The sequence below is a fragment of the Bufo bufo genome, chromosome 4 (assembly GCF_905171765.1).
Source record: "Bufo bufo chromosome 4, aBufBuf1.1, whole genome shotgun sequence".
NCBI lineage: Eukaryota > Metazoa > Chordata > Amphibia > Anura > Bufonidae > Bufo > Bufo bufo.
Window position 1 is genome coordinate 358531097 of NC_053392.1, and position 27049 is coordinate 358558145.

Here is a 27049-nt window from a genome sequence, read left to right on the forward strand (position 1 = left end):
ACCTTGAGGGGTGTAGTTTCTTAGATGGGGTCACTTTTATGGAGTTTCTACTCTAGGGGTGCATCAGGGGGGCTTCAAATGGGACATGGTGTCAAAAAAAACAGTCCAGCAAAATCTGCCTTCTAAAAAACGTATGGCATTCTATTCCTTCTGTGCCCTTCCGTGTGCCCGTACAGCAGTTTACGACCACATATGGGGTGTTTATGTAAACTACAGAATCAGGGCCATAAATATTGAGTTTTGTTTTGCTGTTAACCCTTGCTTTGTAACTGGAAAAAAAATATTAAAATGGAAAATCTGCCAAAAAAGTTGGCAAATTTTGGTATTTTATTTATAAATAATAATGAACTTTTTTTACTCTATTTTACCAGTGTCAGGAAGTACAATATGTGATGAAAAAAAAATCTCAGAATGGCCTGGATAAGTCAAAGCGTTTTAAAGTTATCACCACTTAAAGTGACATTGGTCAGATTTTCAAAAAATGGCCTGGTCCTTAAGATGAAATATGGCTGTGTCCTTAAGGGGTTAAGTATCCTTCATTTACCAGCTCATTGCACTAGAGCAAGCTCCCACACTCTGACCGCCACTGGTTATCTACCATCCGCACATACATGAGCTGTTTATCTGGGATATCTGCAATTCTGCAGAGAGCTATGTCCTTGCTCATCTCGTATTTGTGCAGAATATGCTCAGTAGTCACCATGGAGCTGTTTCGGTGTCTAAGTCTCTGCGCAGACTCTCAATGACTTGCAGCAAGGTGAGTTTTAGTGTAAGTCAGCGCACATAGACATGTTGCGCATTACATCATATCATCCTCCCTTTGTTAGGCCCTGATAGGATAAGTGGTGGTGCATCACCAATGGCAGAGTGATGTACTTGCAATAGGATTTGTTAGTGCCACAAGTTTGCGCTTCCCCTATTGTATCATTTAGATGTCAATTTTAATCATCAGATAATTTATACCTCTTTGCTGCCTTCCCCCCCAATGCTGCCCAACCCCTGATGAAGCCAGTCCCTCTGGTGAAACATGTCGGGAAGCAGATAGTCGGTTTTTATAGTTGTCTTTGTTTGGTCGTATGTTATCATTTTTTTTAAGTGTAACCAGTTTATGGTATTGCAAGTGGTCACAAATAGTGATGCAACCAGTGTATGGTGTTGCATTGTTATAGGTGAGATACAGCATGTCAGTGAATAGCTGAGGCAACACTGATGTACTCAGGGCTAGTCTTGTTACTGGCAAAAGTGTTCAGGTAGTTTGATAGGGGAAGAGCGCGTCCCCCTAAAGCTACTAGTGTCACATCATAGTACCATTCCATACATATGGACTGAACAACGGGGGTTTTAACCTTTTGTGGGTGCTCATGTAGCATATTTAAGTGTGATTATTAAATGTTGTTTTATAAGCACTTATATCTCGGTCAAGTTTGGGCATTCAATCACATGGCTTTTTGGTGTTAATTGAAGCATACCCATACCCAGATAGGGTCCATGTATTATTTCCTAATGCACAGTGATGTACACCATGATACACTTTCCATGCAGGCCGGAATATAGCTGATTTAATGCGCTTCATGCTGAATTAATTCGGTAAAAAGCTAATTTGTTGGAGATTATTATTATTTTTTTGTTTATCTCTAAATAAGACTATTTGATTTATCAATTTGCTCATAGCATCATAACATCATTGCAACCACCATTTCATTACATACTTATAACTAACTTAATATAAAATCCACCTTACTACCTTTATTGCCTTAATAAGTTTAGTCTTTGTATTGCAATTATTTTTTTTAACAAATCATATACTAATTTTACACAGGACGTCAAGTAAATCTTGTATTAAGCTTTGTGAAACATGAAGGATGAATGACAGTTAAGCTGGATCTTTCAGTTGAGCTGTATCATCCATATTTTCTGCCTTGACAAAAGAATACCAGCTTTTCAGATTATTAAGGCTAAGTGTCAGGACAGTAAAATACAGCAAGGCACTGCTTGAAATAGAATCATTTTGTTAAAAGTCTGTTATTTAAGTGAGTTAACTTATAGTCGGCAGTTGCACACAGGTCATAAGAATCAAGGAAAATACATATAGTGGTAAATGTGCTTAGTGATCTTACCTTCCTTTGCAGAGAGGATTTCTTCATGTTCTGAAAGAATCAGTCAGTATAAAAATACAGTTAAAGAATATCCTGCTGGGATGATGACTTCAAAGCATTTAACACAATGGATGTAACATATTACAGAGAAAGTAAGTAATTGGCATTAACCACAATAATTAGTTGTTGAGCGAAGTTATGAAAACATTGATTCGGCTGCCTCGCCGAATTTCACATTTCCATTACTTCGTCACGAAGCGCATTTCTTTGTAAGTAGCGGGCGCAATGATAGGGAACCGTGATTGCACCGCGTCATTGAACCCCTCAGATGCTGTGGTCATCCCTGATCATGGCATCTGAATTAAAAATGGAGGCCTTTCAGGGGTAAAAAAATAATAATAATAATAATAATAACCACCTCATCCGTTTGAGTGTAAAGAGGCTGCCGTGGCCATCTTGATTTGAGATCCCGTGCGAAATCACACGTGGTACATGATGACCTCATAATATGATATCACTATGCACTAGATTTCACTTGAGATCTTCAAACAAGATGGCTGTGGCAGCCTCTTTGAATTCAGATGAGGTGAGTATGTTTTTTTTTTTACGCTATTTTAGGTAAAATTGATTCATTACTATTAACCCTAATAATAATTATACAAAATTAAAGATCATTGTCTTTACCCTGACATTAAGTTTACATGGAAAATACATTACAGCCAAATTTCATTAATCCATGATTAGGGATGAGCGGACCCGTGGATGTTCGGGTTCGCCGGGTTCGGCCGAACTTCGGGTCAAAGTTGGGATTCTGGACACGAACTCGAACCCGAACCTGAACCCCATTGAAGTCAATAGGGACCCGAACTTTGGTCCACTAAAATGGCTGTAAAATTGTCATAGTAAGGGCTAGAGGGCTGCAAAAAGAAAGCGAAATAGGGGTAAGAGCAGGGCAAACAAATGTGAATAGGGAAATTACTTCAAATAACAAAGAATATAAAAAAAAAAATTATAAAATCATAATCTTGAACTAGGAGGCGGAGGTCAAAGTGGAGTAAAAATTTGAGGAGGTGGTAGAAGTGGCGGGGTAGGTGGCAGCGGCAGTGGAGGAGGAGGAGGTGGCCAACAATGTTTTTGTTGTTTTTAGATTTATTTATTTTTTTACCTTTAATTATTTATTTTTTATAAATTTTGGAAGACCCAAGAACATTGGGAAATAGAAAACAGAATCAAAGAGAAAGTACACTGGAGTATAACAATGGCTGGCTGCGGCCGCTATACTTGTCTATTCAGCACAAGGTACAGACAAGTACTGTGGGATCCATGCCTGGCTCATTTTAATGAACGTGAGCTTGTCCATGTTGGCTGTGGACAGGCGGCTGCGCTTGTCTGTGATCACCCCCCCTCCCGTGCTAAACACATGTTCGGAGTATACATTGGCCACAGGGCAGGCCAGCACCTAGGCGTAAAAGGAAATCTCAGGCCATGTGCCCAATTTGGAGACCCAGAAGTTGAAGGGGGCAGACCTATCAGTCAGTAGGTGTAGGCATGTGCACACGTACTGTTCCACCATGTTGCTGAAATGCTGCCTCCTGCTAAGACGTTCCGCATCAGCTGGTGGTGCTGGTTGTTATGGCATGCTGACAAAGCTTTTCCACATTTCGGCTATGCTGACCCTTCCTTCTGAGGTGCTGGTGGTGCCCCAGCTGTGTTGGCAACTTCCTCCTCCTCCTCTGCCTTAGCCTTGTGCTTCCACTGTGCCCCCGCTGTCAGGTGGGAATGCCACCAGCAGTGCGTCTACCAGCATGCGCTTGTACTCGCTCATCTTCCGATCACGCTCCAGCGACGGAATTAAGGACAGCACGTTGTCCTTGTAGCGGGGATCCAGCAAGGTGGCCACTTAGTAATCAGCACTGGTTAGAATGTGGGCAACTCGGCGGTCGTTGAGCAGGAACTCCAGCAAGTAGTCGCTCATGTGTGCCAGGCTGCCAAGAGGCAATGACAAGCTGTCCTCTGTTAGAGGTGTATTATCTGTGTCCTCTGTATCTCCCCAGCCATGCTCCAGTGATGCCCAAGAGCTGCTTTGGGTGCCACCCTGCTGTGAACACGGTTCCTCCTCCTCCTTATTATTCTCCTCCTCCTCATCTTCCAGAACTGTGTCCTGGCTGGACAGATGTGTACCTGGCCTCTGTTGGTGAAGGAACCCACCCTCCGAGCCACTTGGGAAAGAATAGCCTGAGAACCGTGGAAATGATCCCTTTTTCATCATCACCCCAAGATTTTTTTCAAGGAGACAAAGTAGTGGGATAGTAACACTGAGTATGGCATCATCGGCACTGGCCATGTTGGTGGAGTACTTGAAACAGTGCAACACGGCACACAAGTCCCGCACGGAGGCCCAATCGTTGGTGGTGAAGTGGTGCTGTTCCGCAGAGCGTCTCACCCGTGAGTGCTGCAGCTGAAGCTCCACTATCGCCTCCAACATGTGCAAGGTGGAGTTCCACCTTGTGGGTATGTCGCATATATGGCGGTGAGCGGGAAGGCCAAAGTTACACTGCAGGACAGACAGGCGAGCAACAGCAGGGAGAGAACGCTGAAAGCGCGCACAGACGGCCCGCACTTTCTGCAGCAGCTCTGACATATTGGGGAAATTTTTCAGGAACCTCTGCACCACCAAATTCAGCACATGTGCCAGACTAGACCCAGAGCTTCTACGAGATTTTGCCCATTATCGCACAACACCAGGCTAGGCTTGAGGCTCAGTGGCACCAACCACTCATCAGTTTGTTGCTCTACACACATCCACAGCTCCTGCGTAGTGTGCGTTTTTCCCCCCAAACAGATGAGTTTCAAAACAGCCTGCTGTAGTTTTTCCCCTGGCTGTGCTGAAGGTGGTGGTGAAGGTGTTACGCTGACCGGATGAGGAGGCGTTAGAGGATGAAGTGGAGTTGGAGGAGGAGGCAACAGGAGGCAAAGAGAAATGTCCTGCAATCCTCGGTGGCGGCAGGACATGCGCCAAACTGTAATCCGCCTCAGGCCCAGCCTCCACTACATTTACCCAGTGTGCATTTAGGGAGATATAATGTCCCTACCCATGCTTACTGGTCCATGTATCGGTAGTTATGTGGACCTTAACACAAATCGTGTTGCGCATTGCACACCTGATTTTGTCCATGATTTTGTTGGTTGTGCAGGGCAGGGATGGCTCCCCTCGAAAAGTAGTGGTGGCTGGGAACCACAAAGTCTTTGTCTCCACCAAACAGAATGACAGCATTTCAAAGCCTAGAAATTTTGAAATGCTGGCATTCAGGGCCAGGGATCGCGGGTGGGTAGGGGGGTGCTTCCTCTTTCTCTCCAGTGTTTGGGGGATGGACAGCTGAACGCTTCCATGGGACAGTGTGGACATGCTGGGTGACACTATAAGAGGTAGTGGTGTTGCTGCCACATCCTCTGTTTGCGGGGTGGCAGGTGCCACTGTCACTCCAGAGTGGGAGGAAGAGACTGAAACTGCAGCAAAAGAGGGAGCAAGTGGAGCCTGAGAACTTTTGTGTTTTTTTTCAGGTGTGTACTCCACTGCAGCTCGAGCTTTGCATTTAGATGCCTGGTCATGCAGGTGGTGCTCAGGTTTAGAACATTTATTCCTCGCTTTAGGCTCTGATTGCACAGCGTGCAAACCACTCGTGTCTTGTCGTCATCACATTGTCTGAAGAACTGCCATGCCAGGGAACTCCTTTGATCTGGCTTTGGTGTGCTCAGTTCCTGGGTGCAGTGGGCAGTAGCAGGCATACTGGCTAGGGGATGGCCTCTCTGCTTTTGCACCCTGCTCCCTCTTTTGCTGTGCGGCTGGCACTGTGTGACCACCACCTCTTCCTACGAACTGCACACGTGACACGCATGACCTTGATTCCATGTGAGGTCTAGGACCTCATCATCCTCCACATCATCTTCCACCCACTCTTCACCCCTGCTCTCCTTGTCGGTCTGCACACGGCAGAAAGCCGCAGCAGTTGGCACCTGTGTTTCATCATCATCATCATCAGAGATGTGCTGCGGTGGTCCTCCCATGTCCACATCATGAAACATAAGTGGTTGGGCATCAGTGCACTCAATATCTTCCACTTCTGGGGCAGGGCTAGGTGGATGGCCCACGGAAACCTCGCCAGCAAAGTCATTAAAAAGCAAAAGAGACTGCTGCATGACTTGGCGCTCAGACTGCTTGGCTGATTTGCAAGGGGATGAGGTGAAAGACAGATGTCCATGGGCGGCAGGTGCCAACTCTGCGGTTTCAGCAGGGGACCAGGTGGGAGACAATTTGAAGGAACTGGAGGCACTGTCAGCCATCCAATCTACTATCGCCTCTACTTGTTCTGGCCTCACCATTCGTACACCGGTATTTGGGGGTACAAAATAACACTGAACATTCTGTCGCCTTCCTGCACCTAAGGAAGGTGTTTAATTTGGGCGTGTAGCTGGCACAGATTGACCACGTCCTCTCCCTGCAACAGGAGCTCCACCAACACCAGCACCAGAGCCACATCCCTTATTTGCTGCTCTCCTCATTCTTTGAGGTCACCCACTGAACTAACAGACAGATTAACTATATTAATTTTCCTGTCATGTATGCAGTGCAGGTGTACCTCACAAAAAAATAGCTATATGTCACCCACTGATCTAACAGATGGATTGATTATATTAATTTCCCTGTCACATATGCAGTGCAGATGTACCTCATACCAAAAATAGGTATATGTCACCCACCTATCTAACTGACAGATTAACTATATTAATTTCCCTGTCACGGATGCAGTGCATGTGTACCTCACACAAAAAATGGGTATATGGCACGCACCAATCTAACAGACGGATTAACTATATTAATTTCCCTGTCATGGATGCACTGCAGGTGTACCTCACACAAGAAAATGGGTATATGTTACCCCCTGAACTAACAGACAGATTAACTATATTAATTTTCCTGTCATGTATGCAGTGCAGGTGTACCTCTCACCAAAAATAGCTATATGTCACCCACTGATCTAACAGATGGATTGATTATATTAATTTTCCTGTCAAGGATGCAGTGCAGATGTACCTCACACCAAAAATGGGTACATGTCACCCACCGAACTAACAGACAGATTAACTAAATGCCCAAACTTTTGCTGCAAAGTTCGGGTTCGGGTCCGGGCACCCGAACTCGCAAAGTTCTGTACGGACCCGAACTTTGCAGTTCGAGTTCGCTTAACACTATCCATGATGTCATATGTCATATGTCAAAATGTCATATTCACTTGAACAGATTTAATTGATTACAATAAAATTCTTAGAGAGATCCTGTGCTTCAGTCAGAGGTAAAACTACATAGCTCCATTGTGCAGTACAGTCATGGCCAAAAGTTTTGAGAATAACACAAATATTAGTTTTCACAAAGTTTGCTGCTAAACTGCTTTTAGATCTTTGTTTCAGTTGTTTATGTGATGTAGTGAACTATAATTACACGCACTTCATACGTTTCAAAGGCTTTTATCGACAATTACATGACATTTATGCAAAGAGTCAGTATTTGCAGTGTTGGCCCTTCTTTTTCAGGACCTCTGCAATTCGACTGGGCATGCTCTCAATCAACTTCTGGGCCAATTCCTGACTGATAGCAACCCATTCTTTCATAATCACTTCTTGGAGTTTGTCAGAATTAGTGGGTTTTTGTTTGTCCACCCGCCTCTTGAGGATTGACCACAAGTTCTCAATGGGATTAAGATCTGGGGAGTTTCCAGGCCATGGACCCAAAATGTCAACGATTTGGTCCCCGAGCCACTTAGTTATCACTTTTGCCTTATGGCACGGTGCTCCATCGTGCTGGAAAATGCATTGCTCTTCACCAAACTGTTGTTGGATTGTTGGAAGAAGTTGCTGTTGGAGGGTGTTTTGGTACCATTCTTTATTCATGGCTGTGTTTTTGGGCAAATGATGGATGAGAAGCAACCCCACACATGAATGGTCTCAGGATGCTTTACTGTTGGCATGACACAGGACTGATGGTAGCGCTCACCTTTTCTTCTCCAGACAAGCCTTTTTCCAGATGCCCCAAACAATCGGAAAGAGGCTTCATCGGAGAATATGACTTTGCCCCAGTCCTCAGCAGTCCATTCACCATACTTTCTGCAGAAGATCAATCTGTCCCTGATGTTTTTTTTTGGAGAGAAGTGGCTTCTTTGCTGCCCTTCTTGACACCAGGCCATCTTCCAAAAGTCTTCGCCTCACTGTGCATGTAGATGCGCTCACACCTGCCTGCTGCCATTCCTGAGCAAGCTCTACACTGGTGGCACTCCGATCTCGCAGCTGAATCCTCTTTAGGAGACGATCCTTGCGCTTGCTGGACTTTCTTGGACGCCCTGAAGCCTTCTTAACAAGAATTGAACCTCTTTCCTTGAAGTTCTTGATGATCCTATAAATTGTTGATTGAGGTGCAATCTTAGTAGCCACAATATCCTTGCCTGTGAAGCCATTTTTATGCAACGCAATGATGGCTGCACGCGTTTCTTTGCAGGTCACCATGGTTAACAATGGAAGAACAATGATTTCAAGCATCACCCTCCTTTTAACATGTCAAGTCTGCCATTTTAACCCAATCAGCCTGACATAATGATCTCCAGCCTTGTGCTCGTCAACATTCTCACCTGAGTTAACAAGACGATTACTGAAATGATCTCAGCAGGTCCTTTAATGACAGCAATGAAATGCAGTGGAAAGTTTTTTTTGGGATTAAGTTAATTTGCATGGCAAAGAAGGACTATGCAATTCATCTGATCACTCTTCATAACATTCTGGAGTATATGCAAATTGCTATTATAAAAACTTAAGCAGCAACTTTTCGAATTTCCAATATTTATGTCATTCTCAAAACTTTTGGCCACGACTGTAGATGGAGCTGCCTACTACAGCTCTGCTCTCATTGAAGTGAATGGGGGTAGTGTTTCAGTAACTAGCTCTGTACACCACACAACATTCATAGCTGTATAGTTGCGGCACCAACTTCTGGCATTTGAGCTACTGCAGAACTGTTGATCAGCAAGGATATAGGGTTTTCGACTCCTGTTTATGATATATTGATTTCTTATCCTGAGGTGTGAACAATCCCTTTAAGGATTGTAGGCTGTACGTTATGGACTTACATTCTTTTTCAACTTTACCACGCTGCTAAAAAATAAAGTTTAAAGCGAACCTGTCACCTCTAAAAACCACCCCAAGCCGCCAGCAGTACCTGACAGTAGCCAGCAGCGTGTTTCCGACAATAATTTTCTTCCTGAAGACCGATGCGGCTAAAGCTCAGAAAAAGTTTCTTTATCCCCTGACAACCGGCAGTTGGCGGCTGGCTTTGCCGAACTCTCTGCATAAGCGCTGTCAGTCACAGCGAAGGGGCAGGGAAGGGGGCATGGTTATCTTGACTTGAAGCAAGGAGGCCGCTGCCCCCTTGACTTCAAGCATGACTAGAGAAGTGTGACGGTAGGGGATAAAATAATGTTTTCTGAGTTTTAGCTACATTGGCCTTCAGGAAGAAAATTATCGTCAGAAACACGCTGCTGGCTACTGTCAGGTACTGGTGGTGGCTTGGGATGGTTTTTGAAGGTGACAGGTTCCCTTTAAGGTAAATAAGAGTTGGTTGGCTAAGGAACACAATCGTATGAAGAACATAGTTCGCAATCGGAAGATACGTATGGGCAGCACAGTGGTTCAGTGGTTAGCATTGGTACCTTGCAGCTTAGGTTCGAATCTGACCAAAGACATCTGCATGGAGTTTCCTTTAAAGACATACTGATAGGGAACTTAGATTGTGGGCTCCATTGGAAACAGCAAGCAATTAAAATGCCTGTAAAGTGCTGTGGAATATGTCAACACTATAAAAGTGAGTAAAATAAAAACCTAATGGAGGTAAAACATGACCAAAGGATTAGGTTTTAATTTGTCTACACAAAGGATTTAATTATTTATTGCATATTTAGAAGCAATGTTAATAATGTAATGCAATGCTCTGATTATTGTGTATATTATTAATTTACTATCAAACTAGAAAAGAACAAATGTTTTGTAATAAAATTCTATTTGATGTTTCTGCTGAGAATGAGGTCTTGAAATTATTGCTGAGTTGAATAAGGTTGAATAAGGTTGCACCGTGTGACGCATTGTGACCTACTTGTTGAAAAAAAAACATTATTTTCAACCATGTGGGGATAAATAACTTGAACATTTGACTCTGTCTTGTGAAGCTGAAAGAAGTAGAAAGTCATTACTGTCGCTCTTCTTTGCATCAAGAGCTAGAATAAAAAAGTAGAAATACCTACAGTAAACTATTCCAAAATAGTACATTACATAGAAAGTGAATATCCATGTAAGGTTCCTCATGCTATCTTTCTGGATAATATATTAGTGTTTTTAACTTTGTAGTTATTCACAAATCCTAGAATCTAGAATAAAAGTCTAGGATCCTAGAATGAACATGGTAAGTAGAGCAAGACATATGCATCTTTCAACACCAGTAACAAAACCATATGGAAAACAATATGTATTTTCCACCCGACAGTATCTGTCAGAAAGATTAACCCTATTAAACAGGCATAGTGCCTGATATGGATGATGATGAAGTTGCAGTTGGCATTCTCTTGATGAGCTTCAAGAGGTAGTCCCCTGAAATGGTCTTCCAACAGTCTTGAAGGAGTTCCCAGAGATGCTTAGCACTTGTTGGCCCTTTTGCCTTCACTCTGCAGTCCAGCTCACCCCAAACCATCTCGATTGGGTTCAGGTCCGGTGACTGTGGAGGCCAGGTCATCTGGCGCAGCACCCCATCACTCTCCTTCATGGTCAAAAAGCCCTTATTTTCAAAGTTTTCCCAATTTTTCGGCTGACTGACCTTCATTTCTTAAAGTAATGATGGCCACTCGTTTTTCTTTACTTAGCTGCTTTTTTCTTGCCATAATACAAATTCTAACAGTCTATTCAGTAGGACTATGAGCTGTGTATCCACCTGACTTCTCCTCAACGCAACTGATGGTCCCAACCCCATTTATAAGGCAAGAAATCCCACTTATTAAACCTGACAGGGCACACCTGTGAAGTGAAAACCATTTCAGGGGACTACCTCTTGAAGCTCATCAAGAGAATGCCAAGAGTGTGCAAAGCAGTAATCAAAGCAAAAGGTGGCTACTTTGAAGAACCTAGAATATGACATATTTTCAGTTGTTTCACACTTGTTTGTTATGTATATAATTCCACATGTGTTAATTCATAGTTTTGATGCCTTCATAGTCATGAAAATAAAGAAAACTCTTTGAATGAGAAGGTGTGTCCAAACTTTTGGTCTGTACTGTATATATATATATATATATATATATATATACACACACATATACATATTATACAGGGGTCCTGTATATATATCCATGTTGCCCCCTTTGTATATATTCCATTTGTCCCCTGTGTATATATTCCATTTTTTGCCTCCGCTGTATATATATTCCATTTTGCCCGCTGTCCTACGGGGACAAATATCTGGCCATAACTACAGTGAGGGGGCACATATCTGGACATAACTACTGTAAGGGAGACACATATCTGGCCATAACTACAGTGAGGGGGCACATATCTGGCCATAACTACAGTGAGGGGGCACATATCCGGACATAACTATTGTAATGGGGACACATATCTGGCCATAACTACAGTGAGGGGGCACATATACCTTGGCATGGCTCAGTGTTACAGGCCAGCACAGCGCCCCCTGCTGGTGATTTCACAGGGGCAGTCACCATCCCTTCCTTATGTGATTATTCTTTTTTTCTCTATCACCACAGGGACCTTGTTCTGGATCCAGCAGACATCACGCCGACGCCAGCGACACCCTGGATGAGGTAGGGCCAGATTTTATTAGTTAGGACTGGGTGAGTGTAGTCATTCATTGGGCTCAGGGCTCTTTCACATGTGCGGACAAGCCTCGTACTGGACAGCGGAGAAACAGAGCAGTAACATGATTGATAATGCTCTTTGCCTCTCTGTGATCTATTTGCTACAAAATCACAGTGACAACTTTATCTCACTGTAATTTTGTAGTAAAAAGGTCACAGAGAGGCACGGAGCATTATTAATCCCAATCCAGGGGGCCCAAGTAAATTCTTGCGACGGGTTGTAGGGGGCGACAGGGAGGGGGCCCCATGGATCAGTTTCGCAATGGGGCTCCATGGATTTTGTGTACGCCACTGCACAGAGCAATCTAATTAAACATTCTATTTATTTATATCTTTTCTATTTATTTATATCATTCTATTGTTTGTGGCGTGTCCACATTGATTAATTGATAAACAATTCTATTAGTCCATGATTCACCAATTGGGATGATACACCTGTCTCGTTCTACTGTTTGTGTCATGTCCACGTTGATTAATAAATTTGCAATTCTATTAGTCCCTGGTTCACAAATTTGGGTGACACATAGTAGAGTTTGCACCATGTATACATTGATTAATAGATAAGCAATTATATTAGTCCCTGATTCACAAATTGGGGTGACACACCTGTCTCATTCTACTGTTTGTGGCATGTCCACATTGATATTTACCTGCTGTAGTTAGCCCAACAGTGGCTGTGATTTAGTGTTACAGAGCATTCTTATTTAACACTGTGTGGGAATTGCAAATAAATTGATTCTTCGTACAGCAGAGTTGCCCACGAGTTTGCCCAAAAAATTATTCTTTTAGCGAAAACTTTAATCTTGTAGGGAATAAACTATTCTTTTAGTGAATAAATTAGTCTTGCATCAAATAAATTAGTGTGCTCCAGTATTACAATCCCCGATCCCTGTGACGGTAACCCACACCTGTCGGCAAAGGGTAGACACACGGCAATCCCTTCAGTGCAGTCCGTGCAGCCCCGCAAATGTAAGGGCATCCCAGAGCAGTTAGTGCTGAACGCCACTTGGCCTTCGAAGATGTTGGATGTGGACAGCCTGGGGTCAAATAACTCCTTATATTTGGGTTAAACCCGAGATGGGCTGAACTTGGCGGATAAATCAAACATGGCAGCTGGATTATTGCCATAAGGGAGGAGTCTCGTTGGTTATCAGAATTAACTACACAAATCGGCCCACCAACTTTGCCCAATTTCATTGCACCTAATACGTTCTTTCAGTTAAAAAATTAGTTTGCATTGTTATTGCAATCGTTTATGGTCAGAACTACTACGGTATTGCCAGACAAATTGCTCCACCAAATCGACACAAATTTATCATTTCTAGCTACCATGTTCTACCATTCCAGATGGGCCGAACTAGCTGGATGGATCAAACATGGTAGCTAGATTATTGGCATAAGGTAGGAGCCTTGTTGGTTATTGGAATGAACTACACAAATCACTCCACCAACTCAACCCAAATTCATTCTAGCTAATATGTTCTTTTAGTCAGTGTTTGGTCAGTGTTTTGCATAAGTATTTGACAGAATTTGTAAGCTAAAAGCAAGAGTGGGTCCAAAGCACAGATGAGATACAAATATTTCCATTACATTTTATCTTTGTTTTAGACCCACTCCTGTTTTTAGCTCATTCTGATGAAATATTGATCCAAAACACTGACAAAATATTGACTTTCTTAAAGAGGCTTTATGGATGCTCAAAATACAGGATTGTTTTTTTCTTTGTTTTATGTTCTTCTGACAGATCAGAAGAACAGAAACATAAACAGTGATGTTAACACAGCCTTACTGCCACTGCTGCTGCTCCCCCCTCCCCAGTCTGTCATGAGATTACTTTTGTCACAGTTACTGCTACTGCTGCTGCCACCGTCCCCATTTTGTCATGGGTCCACTTTTGTCAAGGTTACTGCCACTGCTGCCACCACCATCCTTACTCTGTCATGGGGCCACTATGTTACTGCCACTGTTGCTGCTGCCACCACCATCCCCATTCTGTCATGGGGCCACTACTGCTGCTGCCACCATCCCCACTCTATCATGGGGCCACTACTTCTGCCATTGTTCCCACTCTGTCAGGGGCCCACTACTTGATTCTTGGGGCAATGCATGGTTAAGTCCACGGCAATAAATTAGACCTGACGCTTTTATTGACCTGTAATACTGACACACAGTAATTCCACAGCTAACAGAAGGAATTAGCTATGATTCTTGGTGCCTTGCACAGTGATGTATATAGCAATACATTACAACTGCCTGTAATACTGATAGCACAGTACCTACAGAATAGATTAACTATGAATGTGCAATACCCTCTCCCTGCACTGTCCCACCTCCTCTAATGGCGTTGTCAAAGTGTACCCCTCGATTCTTCACAGTACCCTTGATGGTGGGGATAGACTTTCCTGAGGGGAACACCAGGTCGCTACCTCTTGAGGAGAGGAAGCACACAAGGCAGCTGGTCCAGGTGGACCAGGATATACCTGGGTAGGTACCATAAGTACAAGCATAGTCATGCAGGCAGGGTCATTACCAGGAGCAACAGTGCAGGACCAAAGGATGAGACAGAGGCATAGTCAGGCAAAAGGTCATGGAAGGCGGCACTGGAACAGGTCAGGCAATCCGGATTGGCAACAGGAGAGTCAAGGCAAGCAGGCAGGGATCAGACGAGTAGAAGAATCCAGGAACAAGGTATAAGTCCGGAGCACACTTGAGTATCAAGAGCTTAGCAAACACAAGGACCTTGACACTGAGGCATCTGGGAAGGGGGCTGAGCCACTTAAGTACCTGCAGGAGAACCTGGGTTGGTCACATGACCCAACCCATGCAGCCCAGGGAGTGATGCGCGCCACCCCTAGGGCAGTGTAACACAAAACCAGCAGCAAGCATGCTGTGGCCAGGGCTGAATGGAACCTGTGGAGCGGAATCTTCAGCACCACAGCATGTACAGCGACCAAGACCAGGACTGCAGAGGTGGATGGAAGGATCACCGCTGAGTATGGCGCCCAGGACCACGGCGGTAAGTGGGGGAACAGCGGCGTCCAGCAGCCACTGTTACAATACTGATATTGGGTCACCAAGTAATATGCATATGATTAGGCAGAGTGGCATGGGTATATCAGATTTATCGCTATTTGTGACAAATTAATTTAGAATAAATCTAATTTCTTGACGAACTTCGGCAAATCTTCAGAATATAATTTTTCAAAACTTCGCTCATCTCTTAATTAATATGTTATATGGAGTCATTAGTGTCAGTGGGTTTTATCAAGACCATGCATTTCCCTAGGAATACATGATTTTGCTAATGCACTGTGAACAATATATAGGCAATCATTTACAATAACAGAATGCATTTTTGTAAGTAATTTAGTATTTATACCCCAAATGTGAATATTTATCTACTTATTTCCTTTCACTGCTTATGTTTTCAGTTGTGTGATATGTTTCAGCTGTTTTACAGGGCACACATATCACTTTATTTCTAATGTATATGTATGTGCTTATTAAGCTGGCCCTAGGCATTATGTTTTGTTGACAGACCTTTCTGACAAGAACCATTAGCAAATGAATCTACTATGGAGTCAATGAAACCGGGAATCTAACAGGCTTAATTAATACTTTATTTCACTAACATAATAAGCAGCTGAGATGTAAAATAAATGTTGGTTGTAAGTTGTCTATGGCCAGCTCAAGGCTCACATCTATAAGAAATGTTATCTGTAATCTCCTAACAATGTATTATTCATGGGAATACATACAGCTAAATTAACCTACAGTATAAAGCATTTATATCTGCATTACAGTAGGCTTCCTCTTTATGTAACATGTGGATATTTTAAGTACCTTAGATGTAGGTAGCATGACAATATGAATGAATTATGAAAGATTTTAGTGTTTGGGTTATCTATGTAATAATATGGATACGGTTGAGCGAACGCGAACTGTAAAGTTTGGGTTCGTACCGAACTTTAGGTTTTTCGGCACCCGGACCCGAACATTTACGTAAAAGTTCGGGTTCGTTTTCGGTGTTCGGCGCTTTCTTGGCGCTTTTTGAAAGGCTGCACAGCAGCCAATCAACAAGCGTCATACTACTTGCCCCAAAAGGCCATCACAGCCATGCCTACTTATGGCATTGCTGTGATTGGCCAACTGCAGCATGTGACCCAGCCTCTATTTAAGCTGGAGTCACATAGCGCCGCCCGTCACTCTGCTCGGATAAGTAGAGAGAGGCTGCAGCTGCTGTGAGGGAGAGATCAGGGAGAAATCTTATGAAAAACTGCTTTTTTACTCAGCGATCTACAGCAAATGTGTTTTGTGGGTGCAGTGCACAATTTTTTAAAGCCTGCCCTGAGCCAACTACTACTGAAAACAAACTTTTTTTTACTTCAGTTTGTCAATATCAATACATAATCGGCAGCCATTTTATGCAACTATCTGCATGTCTGCAAGTCCAGAAATACAGCTTTTTGCTTACTGGGGTGAAAAAAAAACATCTGTTTCATATAGTGAACATCTAGGATTAGACGTGCATAAGTGAGTGTCACATTTAGGACAGAAATACAGCTTTTTGCTTACTGGGGTGAAAAAAAAAAAACATTTGTTTCATATAGTGCACATCTAGGATTAGACGTGCATAAGTGAGTGTCACATTTAGGCCAGAAATACAGCTTTTTGCTTACTGGGGTAAACAAAAAAAACATCTGTTTCATATAGTGCACATCTAGGATTAGACATGCATAAGTGAGTGTCACATTTAGGCCAGAAATATAACTTTTTGCTTACTGGGGTGAAAAAAAAAATCTGTTTCATATAGTGCACATCTAGGATTAGACGTGCATAAGTGAGTGTCACATTTAGGCCAGAAATACAGCTTTTTGCTTACTGGGGTGAACAAAAAAACCATCTGTTTCATATAGTGCACATCTAGGATTAGACATGCATAAGTGAGTGTCACATTTAGGCCAGAAATATAACTTTTTGCTTACTGGGGTGAAAAAAAACCATCTGTTTCATATAGTGCACATCTAGGATTAGACGTGCATAAGTGAGTGTCACATTTAGGCCAGAAATACAGCTTTTTGCTTACTGGGGTGAAAGAACCCTCTGATATACTGCACATCTGTGATTAAACATGCATAAGTGACTGTGAAATTTAGGCCACAAATACGGCTTTTTGGGTACTGGGGTGAAAAAACCCTCTGATATACTGCACATCTAGGATTAGACGTGCATAAGTGAGTGTCACATTTAGGCCAGAAATACGGCTTTGTGCTTACTGGGGTGAAAAAACCCTCTGATATACTGCACATCTGGGATTAGACTTGCATAAGTGAGTGTCACATTTAGGCCAGAAATACGGCTTTGTGCTTACTGGGGTGAAAAAACCCTCTGATATACTGCACATCTAGGATTAGACATGCATAAGTGAGTGTCACATTTAGGCCAGAAATACGGCTTTGGGTTCTTACTGGGGTGAAAAAAAGACATCTGTTTCATATAGTGCACATCTGGGATTAGACGTGCATAAGTGAGTGTCACATTTAGGCCATAAATACAGCTTTGTGCTTACTGGGGTGAAAAAAATACATCTGTTTCATATACTGCACATCTGGGATTAGACGTGCATAAGTACTTGTCACATTTAGGCCAGAAATACGGCTTTGTGCTTATTTGGGTGAAAAAACCCTCTGATATAATGCACATCTGGGATTAGACGTGCATAAGTTACTATGAAATTTAGGCCACAAACACCGCTGTCATATAGAGTTTAAAAAAAAATTATTGAGTGCAATACCCTACATCAGGGTTTTTATTAAATTAATTATTTTTAACAGACTTAACCACTTTTTACTTTGCTTTGTGAACGCTAACTATGAGGCAAACATCTAATAAGGGACGCGGTCATGGTCGTGGTGGTGGTGTTGGTGGAGCCTCTGGTGCAGGGATAGGACGTGGCCGTTCTGCCAACAGCTACATGTCCTACTGAACCTACTACCTCAGGTCCCAGTAGCCGCCAGAATCTACAGCGATATTTGGTCGGGCCTAATGCCGTTCTAAGGATGGTAAGGCCTGAGCAAGTACAGGCGCTAGTCAATTGGGTGGCCGACAGTGGATCCAGCACGTTCACATTATATCTTACCCAGTCTTCTGCAGAAAGCGCACAGGCGGCGCCTGAAACCCATGCCCATCAGTCTGTCACAACACCCCTGTGCATATCGGGGAACCTGTCTGAGCCTCAAGTCTCTTATGCTGTTTGAAGGCTCTGCTGGCAGGGTTTCCCAAGGGCATCCACCTAGCCCTTCCCCAGGGGTGGAAGACATAGAATGCACTGACGCAAAACCACTTATGTTTCCTGATGAGGACATGGGAATACCACCTCAGCACGTCTCTGATGATGACGAAACACAGGTGCCAACTGCTGCGTTTTTCTGCAGTGTGCAGACCAAAAAGGAGGTCAGGGAGGAAGACTGGGTGGAAGAGGATGCAGGGGACGATGAGGTCCTAGACCCCACATTGAATGAAGGTCGTGCCACTGACTTTCAGAGTTCGGAGGAAGAGGCAGTGGTGAGACCGAGCCAACATCGTAGCAAAAGCGGGAGCAGGGTGCAAAAGCAGAGCAGCCGTCGCCAAAACAGTTTGCCTGCTACTGGCCACCGTCACCAGGGAAGGCAGCTTCAAGGAGTTCCCTGGCATGGCACACAATGTGCTGACGACAAGACCCGAGTGGTTTGCACGCTGTGTCATCAGAGCCTGAAGCGAGGCATTAACGTTCTAAACCTTAGCACAACCTGCATGATCAGGCATCTACATGCGAGACACGGGCTGCAGTGGAGTAAGCGCCTTCAAAACCAAGAAAGGGCTCAGGCCCCTCCTGCTCCCTCTTCTGCTGCTGCCTCGGCCTCTTTCTCCGCCTCTGGAGGAACGTTGGCACCTGCCGCCCAGCAAAGAGAGGATGTGCCACCAATAACACCACCTCCGTCACCAAGCATCTCCTCCATGTCACACGGAAGCGTTCAACTCTCCATCTCACAAACCTTTGATAAAAAAGCACCTAGCCAACATCGATCCCTGGCCCTGAATGCCAGCATTTCTAAACTACTGGCCTTTTTAAATGCTGTCATTCAGGCTGGTGGAGACGGACAGCTTCAAACAGCTCATGTCACTTGCTGTCCCACAGTACGTCGTTCCCAGCCGCCACTACTTCTCCAGGAGAGCCGTGCCCTCCCTGCACAACCAAGTATCTGATAAAATCAAGTGTGCACTGTGCAACGTCATCTGTGGCAAGGTCCACCTAACCACAGATACGTGGACCAGTAAGCACGGCCAGGGACGCTATATCTCCCTAACTGCACACTGGGTAAATGTAGTGGCGGCTGGGCCCCAGGCGAGGAGCTGTTTGGCGCACGTCCTTCCGCCGCCAAGGATCGCAGGCCATCATTCTTTGCCTCCTGTTGCCTCCTCTTCCTACTCGGCTTCCTCCTCCTCTTCTACCACCAACTTCAGCACAGCCCGGGGTAAACGTCAGCAGGCCGTTCTGAAACTGATGTGTTTGGGGACAGGCCCCACACCGCGCAGGAGTTGTGGCGGGGTATAGAACAACAGACCAACGAGTGGTAGCTGCCAGTGAGCCTCAAGCCTGGCCTGGTGGTGTGCGATATTGGGCGAAATCTCGTTGCATCTCTGGGACTAGCCGGTTTGACGCACATCCCTTGCCTGGCGCATGTGCTGAATTTGGTGGTGCAGAAAATCATTTACAACTACCCCGACATGTCAGAGCTGCTGCATAAAGTGCGGGCCGTCTGTTCGCGCTTCCGGCGTTCTCATCCTGCCGCCGCTTGGCTGTCTGCTCTACAGCGTAACTTCGGCCTTCCCGCTCACCGCCTCATATGCGACGTGCCCACCAGGTGGAACTCCACTTTACACATGCTGGAGAGACTGTGCGAGCAGCAGCAGGCCATAGTGGAGTTTCAGCTGCAGCACGCATGGGTGAGTCGCACTGCAGAACAGCACCACTTCACCACCAATGACTGGGCCTCCATGCGAGACCTGTGTGCCCTGTTGCGCTGTTTCGAGTACTCCACCTACATGGCCAGTGGTGATGACGCCGTTATCAGCGTTACAATACCACTTCTATGTCTCATTGAGAAAACACTTAGGGCGATGATGGAAGAGGATGTGGCCCATTACGAGGAGGAGGAAGAGGAGTCATCTCTAACACTTTCAGGTCAGTCTTTTAGAAGTGGCTCAGAGGGAGTTTTTTTGCAACAGCAGAGGCCAGGTACAAATTTGGCCAGCCAGGGCCTACTACTGGAGGACGAGGAGGATGAGGATGGGGATGATGCATGTTCACAGCGGGGTGGCACCCAACGCAGCTCAGGCCCATCACTGGTGCGTGGCTGGCGGGATAGGGAGAACGCAGACGATACGCCTCCCAGAGAGGACAGCTTGTCCTTACCTCTGAGCAGCCTGGCACACATGTGCGACTACATGCTGCAGTGCCTGCGCAACGACAGATGAGTTGCCCACATTTTAACGTGTGCAGACTACTGGGTGGCCACCCTGCTGGATCTCGTTACAAAGACAATGTGTCGTCCTTAATTCCCTCACTGGAGCGTGATCGGAAGATGCGCGACTACAGGCGCATGCTGGTAGACGCGCTCCTGAGAGCATTCCCGACTGACGCCGGGGAAAAAGTGGAAGCACAAGGCGAAGGCAGGGGAGGAGGAAGAGATCGCCAACGCAGCTGTGTCAGCGCCAGCACCTCAGAAGGCAGGGTTAGCATGGCCGACATGTGGAAAACTTTTGTCACCTCGCCGCAACAACCGGCCCCAACTGTTGATATGGAGCGTGTTAGCAGGAGGCAGCATTTGAACAACATGGTGGAACAGTACCTGTGCACACGCCTAAACGTACTGACTGATGGTTCTTCCCCATTCAACTTCTGGGTCTCCAAATTGTCCACATGGCCAGAGCTTGCCCTGTATGCCTTGGAGGTGCTGGCCTGCCCTGCAGCGAGTGTACTCTCTGAACGTGTATTTAGCACGGCAGGAGGCGTCATTACAGACAGACGCAGCCGCCTGTCCACAGCCAACGTGGACAAGCTCACGTTCATTAAAATGAACCAGGCCTGGATCCCACAAGACTTGTCTGTACCTTGTGCAGAATAGACAGTTCTATCAGCCTCAACTATCCATCCTTGTACTCAAGTGCATGTATTCCTTTTTTTTATTTTTATATGTCCCAATATTTTGGGGGATACCCCTATGTAAAAATGCAAAATAACACACATTTGTGTTGGCTACCTATTCCTCCTTCGCCGCCGCTTCCACCTAGACCGCCACGTGAGCCTACACGGCCACATCGATTTATACATATCCCCCTAGCACGTGTTGGGACTTCAAACTATATTATTTACAATTGGCCACTAGGACCATCAGTGTCCCTGGATTAACACGTGTTAGTAATTCTAAAATATAGCTTTTATTACTTGTCCATAAAATAGCTAACTGGGAACTCTATCTTAACTCTCTAGTTAAAATTATCAGCATAGCCTGCCTGTCTGTTGGTAATTATTACAATGTGATCTCTGATTATCAGGTCCGTCCACTAGGTGGCTCTGTGCGCCTGCAGCAGCCTGTTTCATACGTCCTTTATTATTCAGGTGCCTCTCTGCTTATATAATGCACGCTGTTGTTCCCACAGCGCGTAGGCTCCAGCCACTTTAGCGGACTAGACTCATGTATTTGTAGCTCACTCAGACATAAATACGGCCAGGCTATTGCTGGCTAAAACGCTAACATCACTAACTGCCCCCTGACATGTTTCGCCAACCAGGCGTCTTCAGGGGTTTGGGCAGAGGACTGAATGTTAGGGGCGGAGCCAGGTTTATGAAACCTCCCTTTTCTCATCATGGGTTTATTGACCAATGGATTTCTCTCTGGCTGTGGGCTTAGCATTAGACCAATAGCATTAGACCAATAGCGATGCCACATTCACCTATTCACCGCCTCCTCAACCTCTTCCTCCTACATCATTCCTAATTTTTATTTTTTTAAGGTCCTTTATGTTTTTTTAATTCATGTCACTATCCACATTTGTTTGCAAAGCATTTTCCATGCTCTTAAGCACATTTTGCTGCCTTTTGCAGCCCTCTAGCTCTTTCCATTACATTTTTAAAGCCATTTTAGTGCTCAAAAGTTCGGGTCCCCATTGACTTCAATGGGGTTCGGGTTCGGGGTCAAGTTCGGGTCCCGAACCCAATTTTTTTTTTTCAAGTTCGGCCAAACCTGCCGAACCCGAACATCCAGGTGTCCGCTCAACTCTAAATATGGAGACTTAGGAAGAAAATGAACGGCAAACTTTGATATTACAAATATATACTAAGTATGACATGTAGCATTCAAAATGCATGCTGTTGCCAATTGGAGTATAATAAATACATATTTACCTGTCTTTTCTTCTTCCTTTGATGCTTTTTCCTTAATTATTTTTTCTTTTTCTGAAAATAGAAATTTTTAAAATGTTCTAATGCAATAATGATAAATCACATCAGCATAGTCTCTAAGTAATCTGATAATCCAGGTATAGTTAATGAATATTTCCATTCTGCTAAATTACTCATTCAAAAAGTGGTTCTGTGGTAAACTTCATGTACATTTAACTACACAAATTTTTAAAGATACTTTTATTGTCAGTTTATATCGACTGTTGTATGCAATGGCTCCACAGATCATCACGCCAGTAGTTAGGGCAGTATGTCGCTAAACAGAACCTGGACGTTATGGTTCCAGTCCGTAACAGTCCAGTTTTCTTGGTCATTACAAAACTGCAAATGAAAGTAACTGTGGCTGGATGTCAATTGCAGGACACATAAGTGCTGTGTCTTCAAATTTCCTTCTGTTAAGAGCCTGGAAATAGTCCAGGCAGAGACAGGGGTGTGTAATGAAGGTGCCACCTGTGTATGGGTGGTGTATAGTGTTGGGCAAGAATACTCTGCCGAACACAAATTTTACTCAAGTCTCGAGTCTCCTCCCGCACGTTCGGTACTGCCATTTACTGTAATGCTGTAGCCATGTTGGCTATTGGAATTACAGTGATTGGCTGGATTGGCTATATAGCACCCGATGACACATGTTCGGCTCAGTCTTAGCCAGGGAGAGCTGTGCTGAAGAAGGGACAGATAGTGTAGATAGTGTAGAGAGTGAAATAGTAATATTTTATTGAAAAATCTTGTTAGAGACCCAAAAGTCCTTTTAAGAACTATTGTTGTATCTGGCAGCAATATAATTATTAGCGCAACCTGCACTAAATTTCGTGGAATTGTTAGAGAGACCCAAAAGTCTTTTTAAAGGGCTTCTGTCACCCCACTAAACAATTTTTTTTTTTTTGGGTACTTATAATCCCTATCCTGCGATATATCTATACATTATGTTATTAAACATTTTCGTTCTGGAGATATGCCAAAAATATCTGATATCTCAGAGCGCCTGCGCCGAATGAACACAGGCACACGATTTTTGAAATGCTGACAGGGCCACCGGAGGAGGAGATCGCGGCTGGCCCTGTCAATCAACAAGAGGAGGGGGCGGTTTTTTGCAGCTGCTACCAGCAAGTAGACACCCTACTTGTTGGTAGACAGGTAATTAGCATATTATAAAAGTACGTTTTTTTGGCATATCTACAGAACGAAAATGATTAATAACATTATGTATAGCTATATCGCAGGAAAGGGATTATAAGTACCCCAAAAAAAAATTATGAGTTTAGTGGGGTGACAGAAGCCCTTTAAGGACTATTGTATCTGGCAGCAATATATATATTTTTTGCGCAACCTGCGCTAAATAACTTGCAATTGTTTGGCCGCTGCAGACAGCGACATTTTCTGCGCTACATCTACTGTCTAATGTGTGCACAGCCTAAAAATCTGTGACATCCAGTGTACTTTTTCCGTAGACTGTGTCCGCTGCGGACAGTTACATTACCTGCATTACATCTCCGGTATAACGTTTGTGTATCCGAAATATCAGTGACATTCAGTGTAATTTTTTTCGACGCTGGTGACAGCGACATTATCTGCGCTACATCTCCTGTGTAACGTGTGCGTAGCCTAAAAATATCTGTGACATCCAGTGTACTTTTTCCGTAGACGGTGTCCGCTGCGGACAGTTACATTACCTGTGCTGCATCTCCTGTATAACGCTTGCCCATCCTAAATATCAGTGACATTAATTCAGTGTCATTTTTTATTAGCCGCTGGTGATAGCGACATTACTTGCGCTATATCTCCTGTTTAACGTGCGTGCATCCTAAATATCAGTGACATTCATTCAGTGTAATTTTTTATTAGGGGGTGGTGACAGCGACATTACTTGAGCTACACCTCCTGTTTAACGTGTGCACATCCTAAATATCAGTGGCATTCATTTAGTGTAATTTTTTTATTAGGCGGTGGTGACAGCGACATTACTTGCGCTATACCTCCTGTTTAACATGTGCGCATCCTAAAAATATCTGAGACATTCTGTGTACTTTATTTGCACATACACTTACAAAATCTGCGCTACTTTATGCGTGACATACTTGCAAGCATATACTGTATCTATACCATTTAATATGTGCAAGGTGAGCAGTAAGGGACGGGGAAGTGGCCGTGCTGCTGATGGTGCATGCAGAGGCCGCAGTGAAACTGTGCCTGCTGCCAGAGCACAAGAAACACACTCATCCACGATACCTAGCTTCATGTCCCAGTTTGCAGGGCAGCGCAGGGCACCATTCTCAAAGTCAGACCTGTGCGACCAGGTGGTCTGTTAGATTGCAGCAGATAATACTTCCAGTGGGTTAAGCACCACCCTATCTTCCACAAAGTCCAGTCTCAGTAGCCAAGAGTCTGGTCAACAGAATCCTCACCCTGATACTCCTTCCTCCCACCATGGAGACTATTAGCAAACAAGTGATCCCACACTCGGATATTCAGATGAGCTCTTTTTATCTCCATTCCTTGATTTGGGCCTCTCGACAAGCCCGCTTGAAGAGGGACATGAGTAGATATTGTGCCCTTAATCCCAAACTATTGAGCATCTACAGTCACAAGAAGATGACGGTGGGGAACGGCAATTAGTGTTTCACGAGGTAGATGATGATGATGAGACACAGTTGCCAATAAGTCAACCGCAATTAGTGTTTCAAGAGGTTGATGATGAGGATGAGACACATTTGTCAATAACTAAGGTTGTTGTTAGGTCAACAAGTCAGGAGGATAACCAGAGTGAGGAAGTGGAAGAGGAGGTGGTGGACGATTAAGTCACTGACCCCACCTGGGAAGGTGACAAGCCAAGCGAGGACAGCAGTACAGAGGGGGAAGAATCCACAGCACTGCAACAAACTGGAAGAGGCAGTGGGGTGGCAAAAGGGAGAAGGCGGGCCACACCAAACAGGCCCGCAACTTCTCCCCGGAGCACCCCCTTGCAGCAATCTCCCTTGCCAAGGGGTAGGTGTTCCTCAGTCTGGTGCTTTTTAGAGGAAAGTGCGGACGATAAAATAATTGTCATTTGCAACCTGTGCCGTACCAAAATGAGCAGGGGCATCAATACCACCACCAGCATGACCCGCCACATGGCATCAAAGCACCCTAATAGGTGGGCCGAACGCCTGGGTCCACAATCAGTGTCTGTGGGTCTTACCAATGCCTCCTCTTCCCCTGTGTTTCGCGCTGGCCAATCCCCTGTCCAAGACGCAGGCCCGGATGCCTCCCGCCATGCACCTGGACCTTTGCAAGTTTCCCAGCAAAGCGTACAGATGACTATACCCCAGGCCTTTGAATGAAAGTGCAAATACCAAGCCACCCACCCACAGGCCATAGCACTAAATGCGCACGTTTCCAAATTGCTGGCCCTGGAAATGTTGCCATTCAGGCTTGTGGACACTGAGGCTTTCCACAGCCTGATGGCGGCGGCTGTCCCACGTTACTCTGTCCCCAGCCACCAATATTTTTCACAGTGTGCAGTCCCAGCCTTACACCAGAATGTGTCCCGTAACATCACCCATGCCTTGACCAACGCAGTTATTGGGAAGGTGCACTTAAAGACTGACACATGGACAAGTGCTTTTGGCCAGCGAGTCATACCCTGGGATGTCACAGGTGCTACCAATGCCAAGGATTGCCAGCCCTACTTCCATCAGGGTTTCCACCACCCCCTACATTAGTGGCTGCAACCCTCCCTTTTCCTCCTCCGCCTACTCCTCCACTTTCACCTCAGAATTATCATCTTGCAGTACCAGACATCAGTCAGTAGCTGGAAGCAGTGTAGTACTGCAGTTGGGAAGTGTCAACAGGCCATGCTTAAATTGATCTGCTTAGGTGACAAACTGCACACCGCCGCAGAACTGTGGCAGTGGATAAGGGACCAGACTGAGCAGTGGCTCTCGCCTCTCAACCTACAACCAGGCATGGTTGTGTCTGATAATGGCCGTAACTTGGTAGCAGCTTTGGAGCTCGGCAAGCTCACAGACATACCATGCCTAGCCCACGTGTTCAACTAGGTTGTTCAGCGGTTTCTCAAAGCCTACCCCAAATTGCCAGCTCACCGACTGTTGTGCGACGTGAGCACACACTGGAACTCCACGTTCAACATGTTAGCCATGCTTTGTGAGCATCAGAGGACAGTAGTGGAATACCAGCTGCAACATGGTCATCGCCTTTCCAGTCAGCTTCCGCTCTTCATAAGCGACGAGTGGGCATTGATGTCTGACCTCTGTGAGGTTTTAAGAAACTTTGAGGAATCAACACAGATGGTGAGCAGCGATGCCGCTATTATCAGTGTAACCATCCCACTTCTGTGTCTACTCAAACGCTCGCTGCTCACAATTAAGGACGACGCTTTGCATGTGGAAGAGGTGGAAATTGGGGAAGACAGTACACAAGGTGATAGCCAGAGCACCCTCGTCTTCTTCGCAAATTGAATGATGATGAGGAGGAGCAGGAAACGGTTGCCTCCGCTG

At 44.8% G+C, this 27049-nt stretch overlaps 1 protein-coding gene across 1 annotated transcript in view; it reads right to left on the reverse strand.

Annotated features, from left to right (window-relative positions):
* LOC120999212 (titin homolog) overlaps positions 1-27049 on the reverse strand; it is a 946165-nt gene that overhangs the window by 94712 nt on the left and 824404 nt on the right. The window contains exons 78-79 of the mRNA XM_040430085.1: positions 22500-22550; positions 2118-2147 (exon numbers count right to left, since the gene is read on the reverse strand). Coding sequence (XP_040286019.1) covers positions 2118-2147; positions 22500-22550 — 81 coding nt within the window. The remainder of the gene's footprint in view (positions 1-2117; positions 2148-22499; positions 22551-27049) is intronic.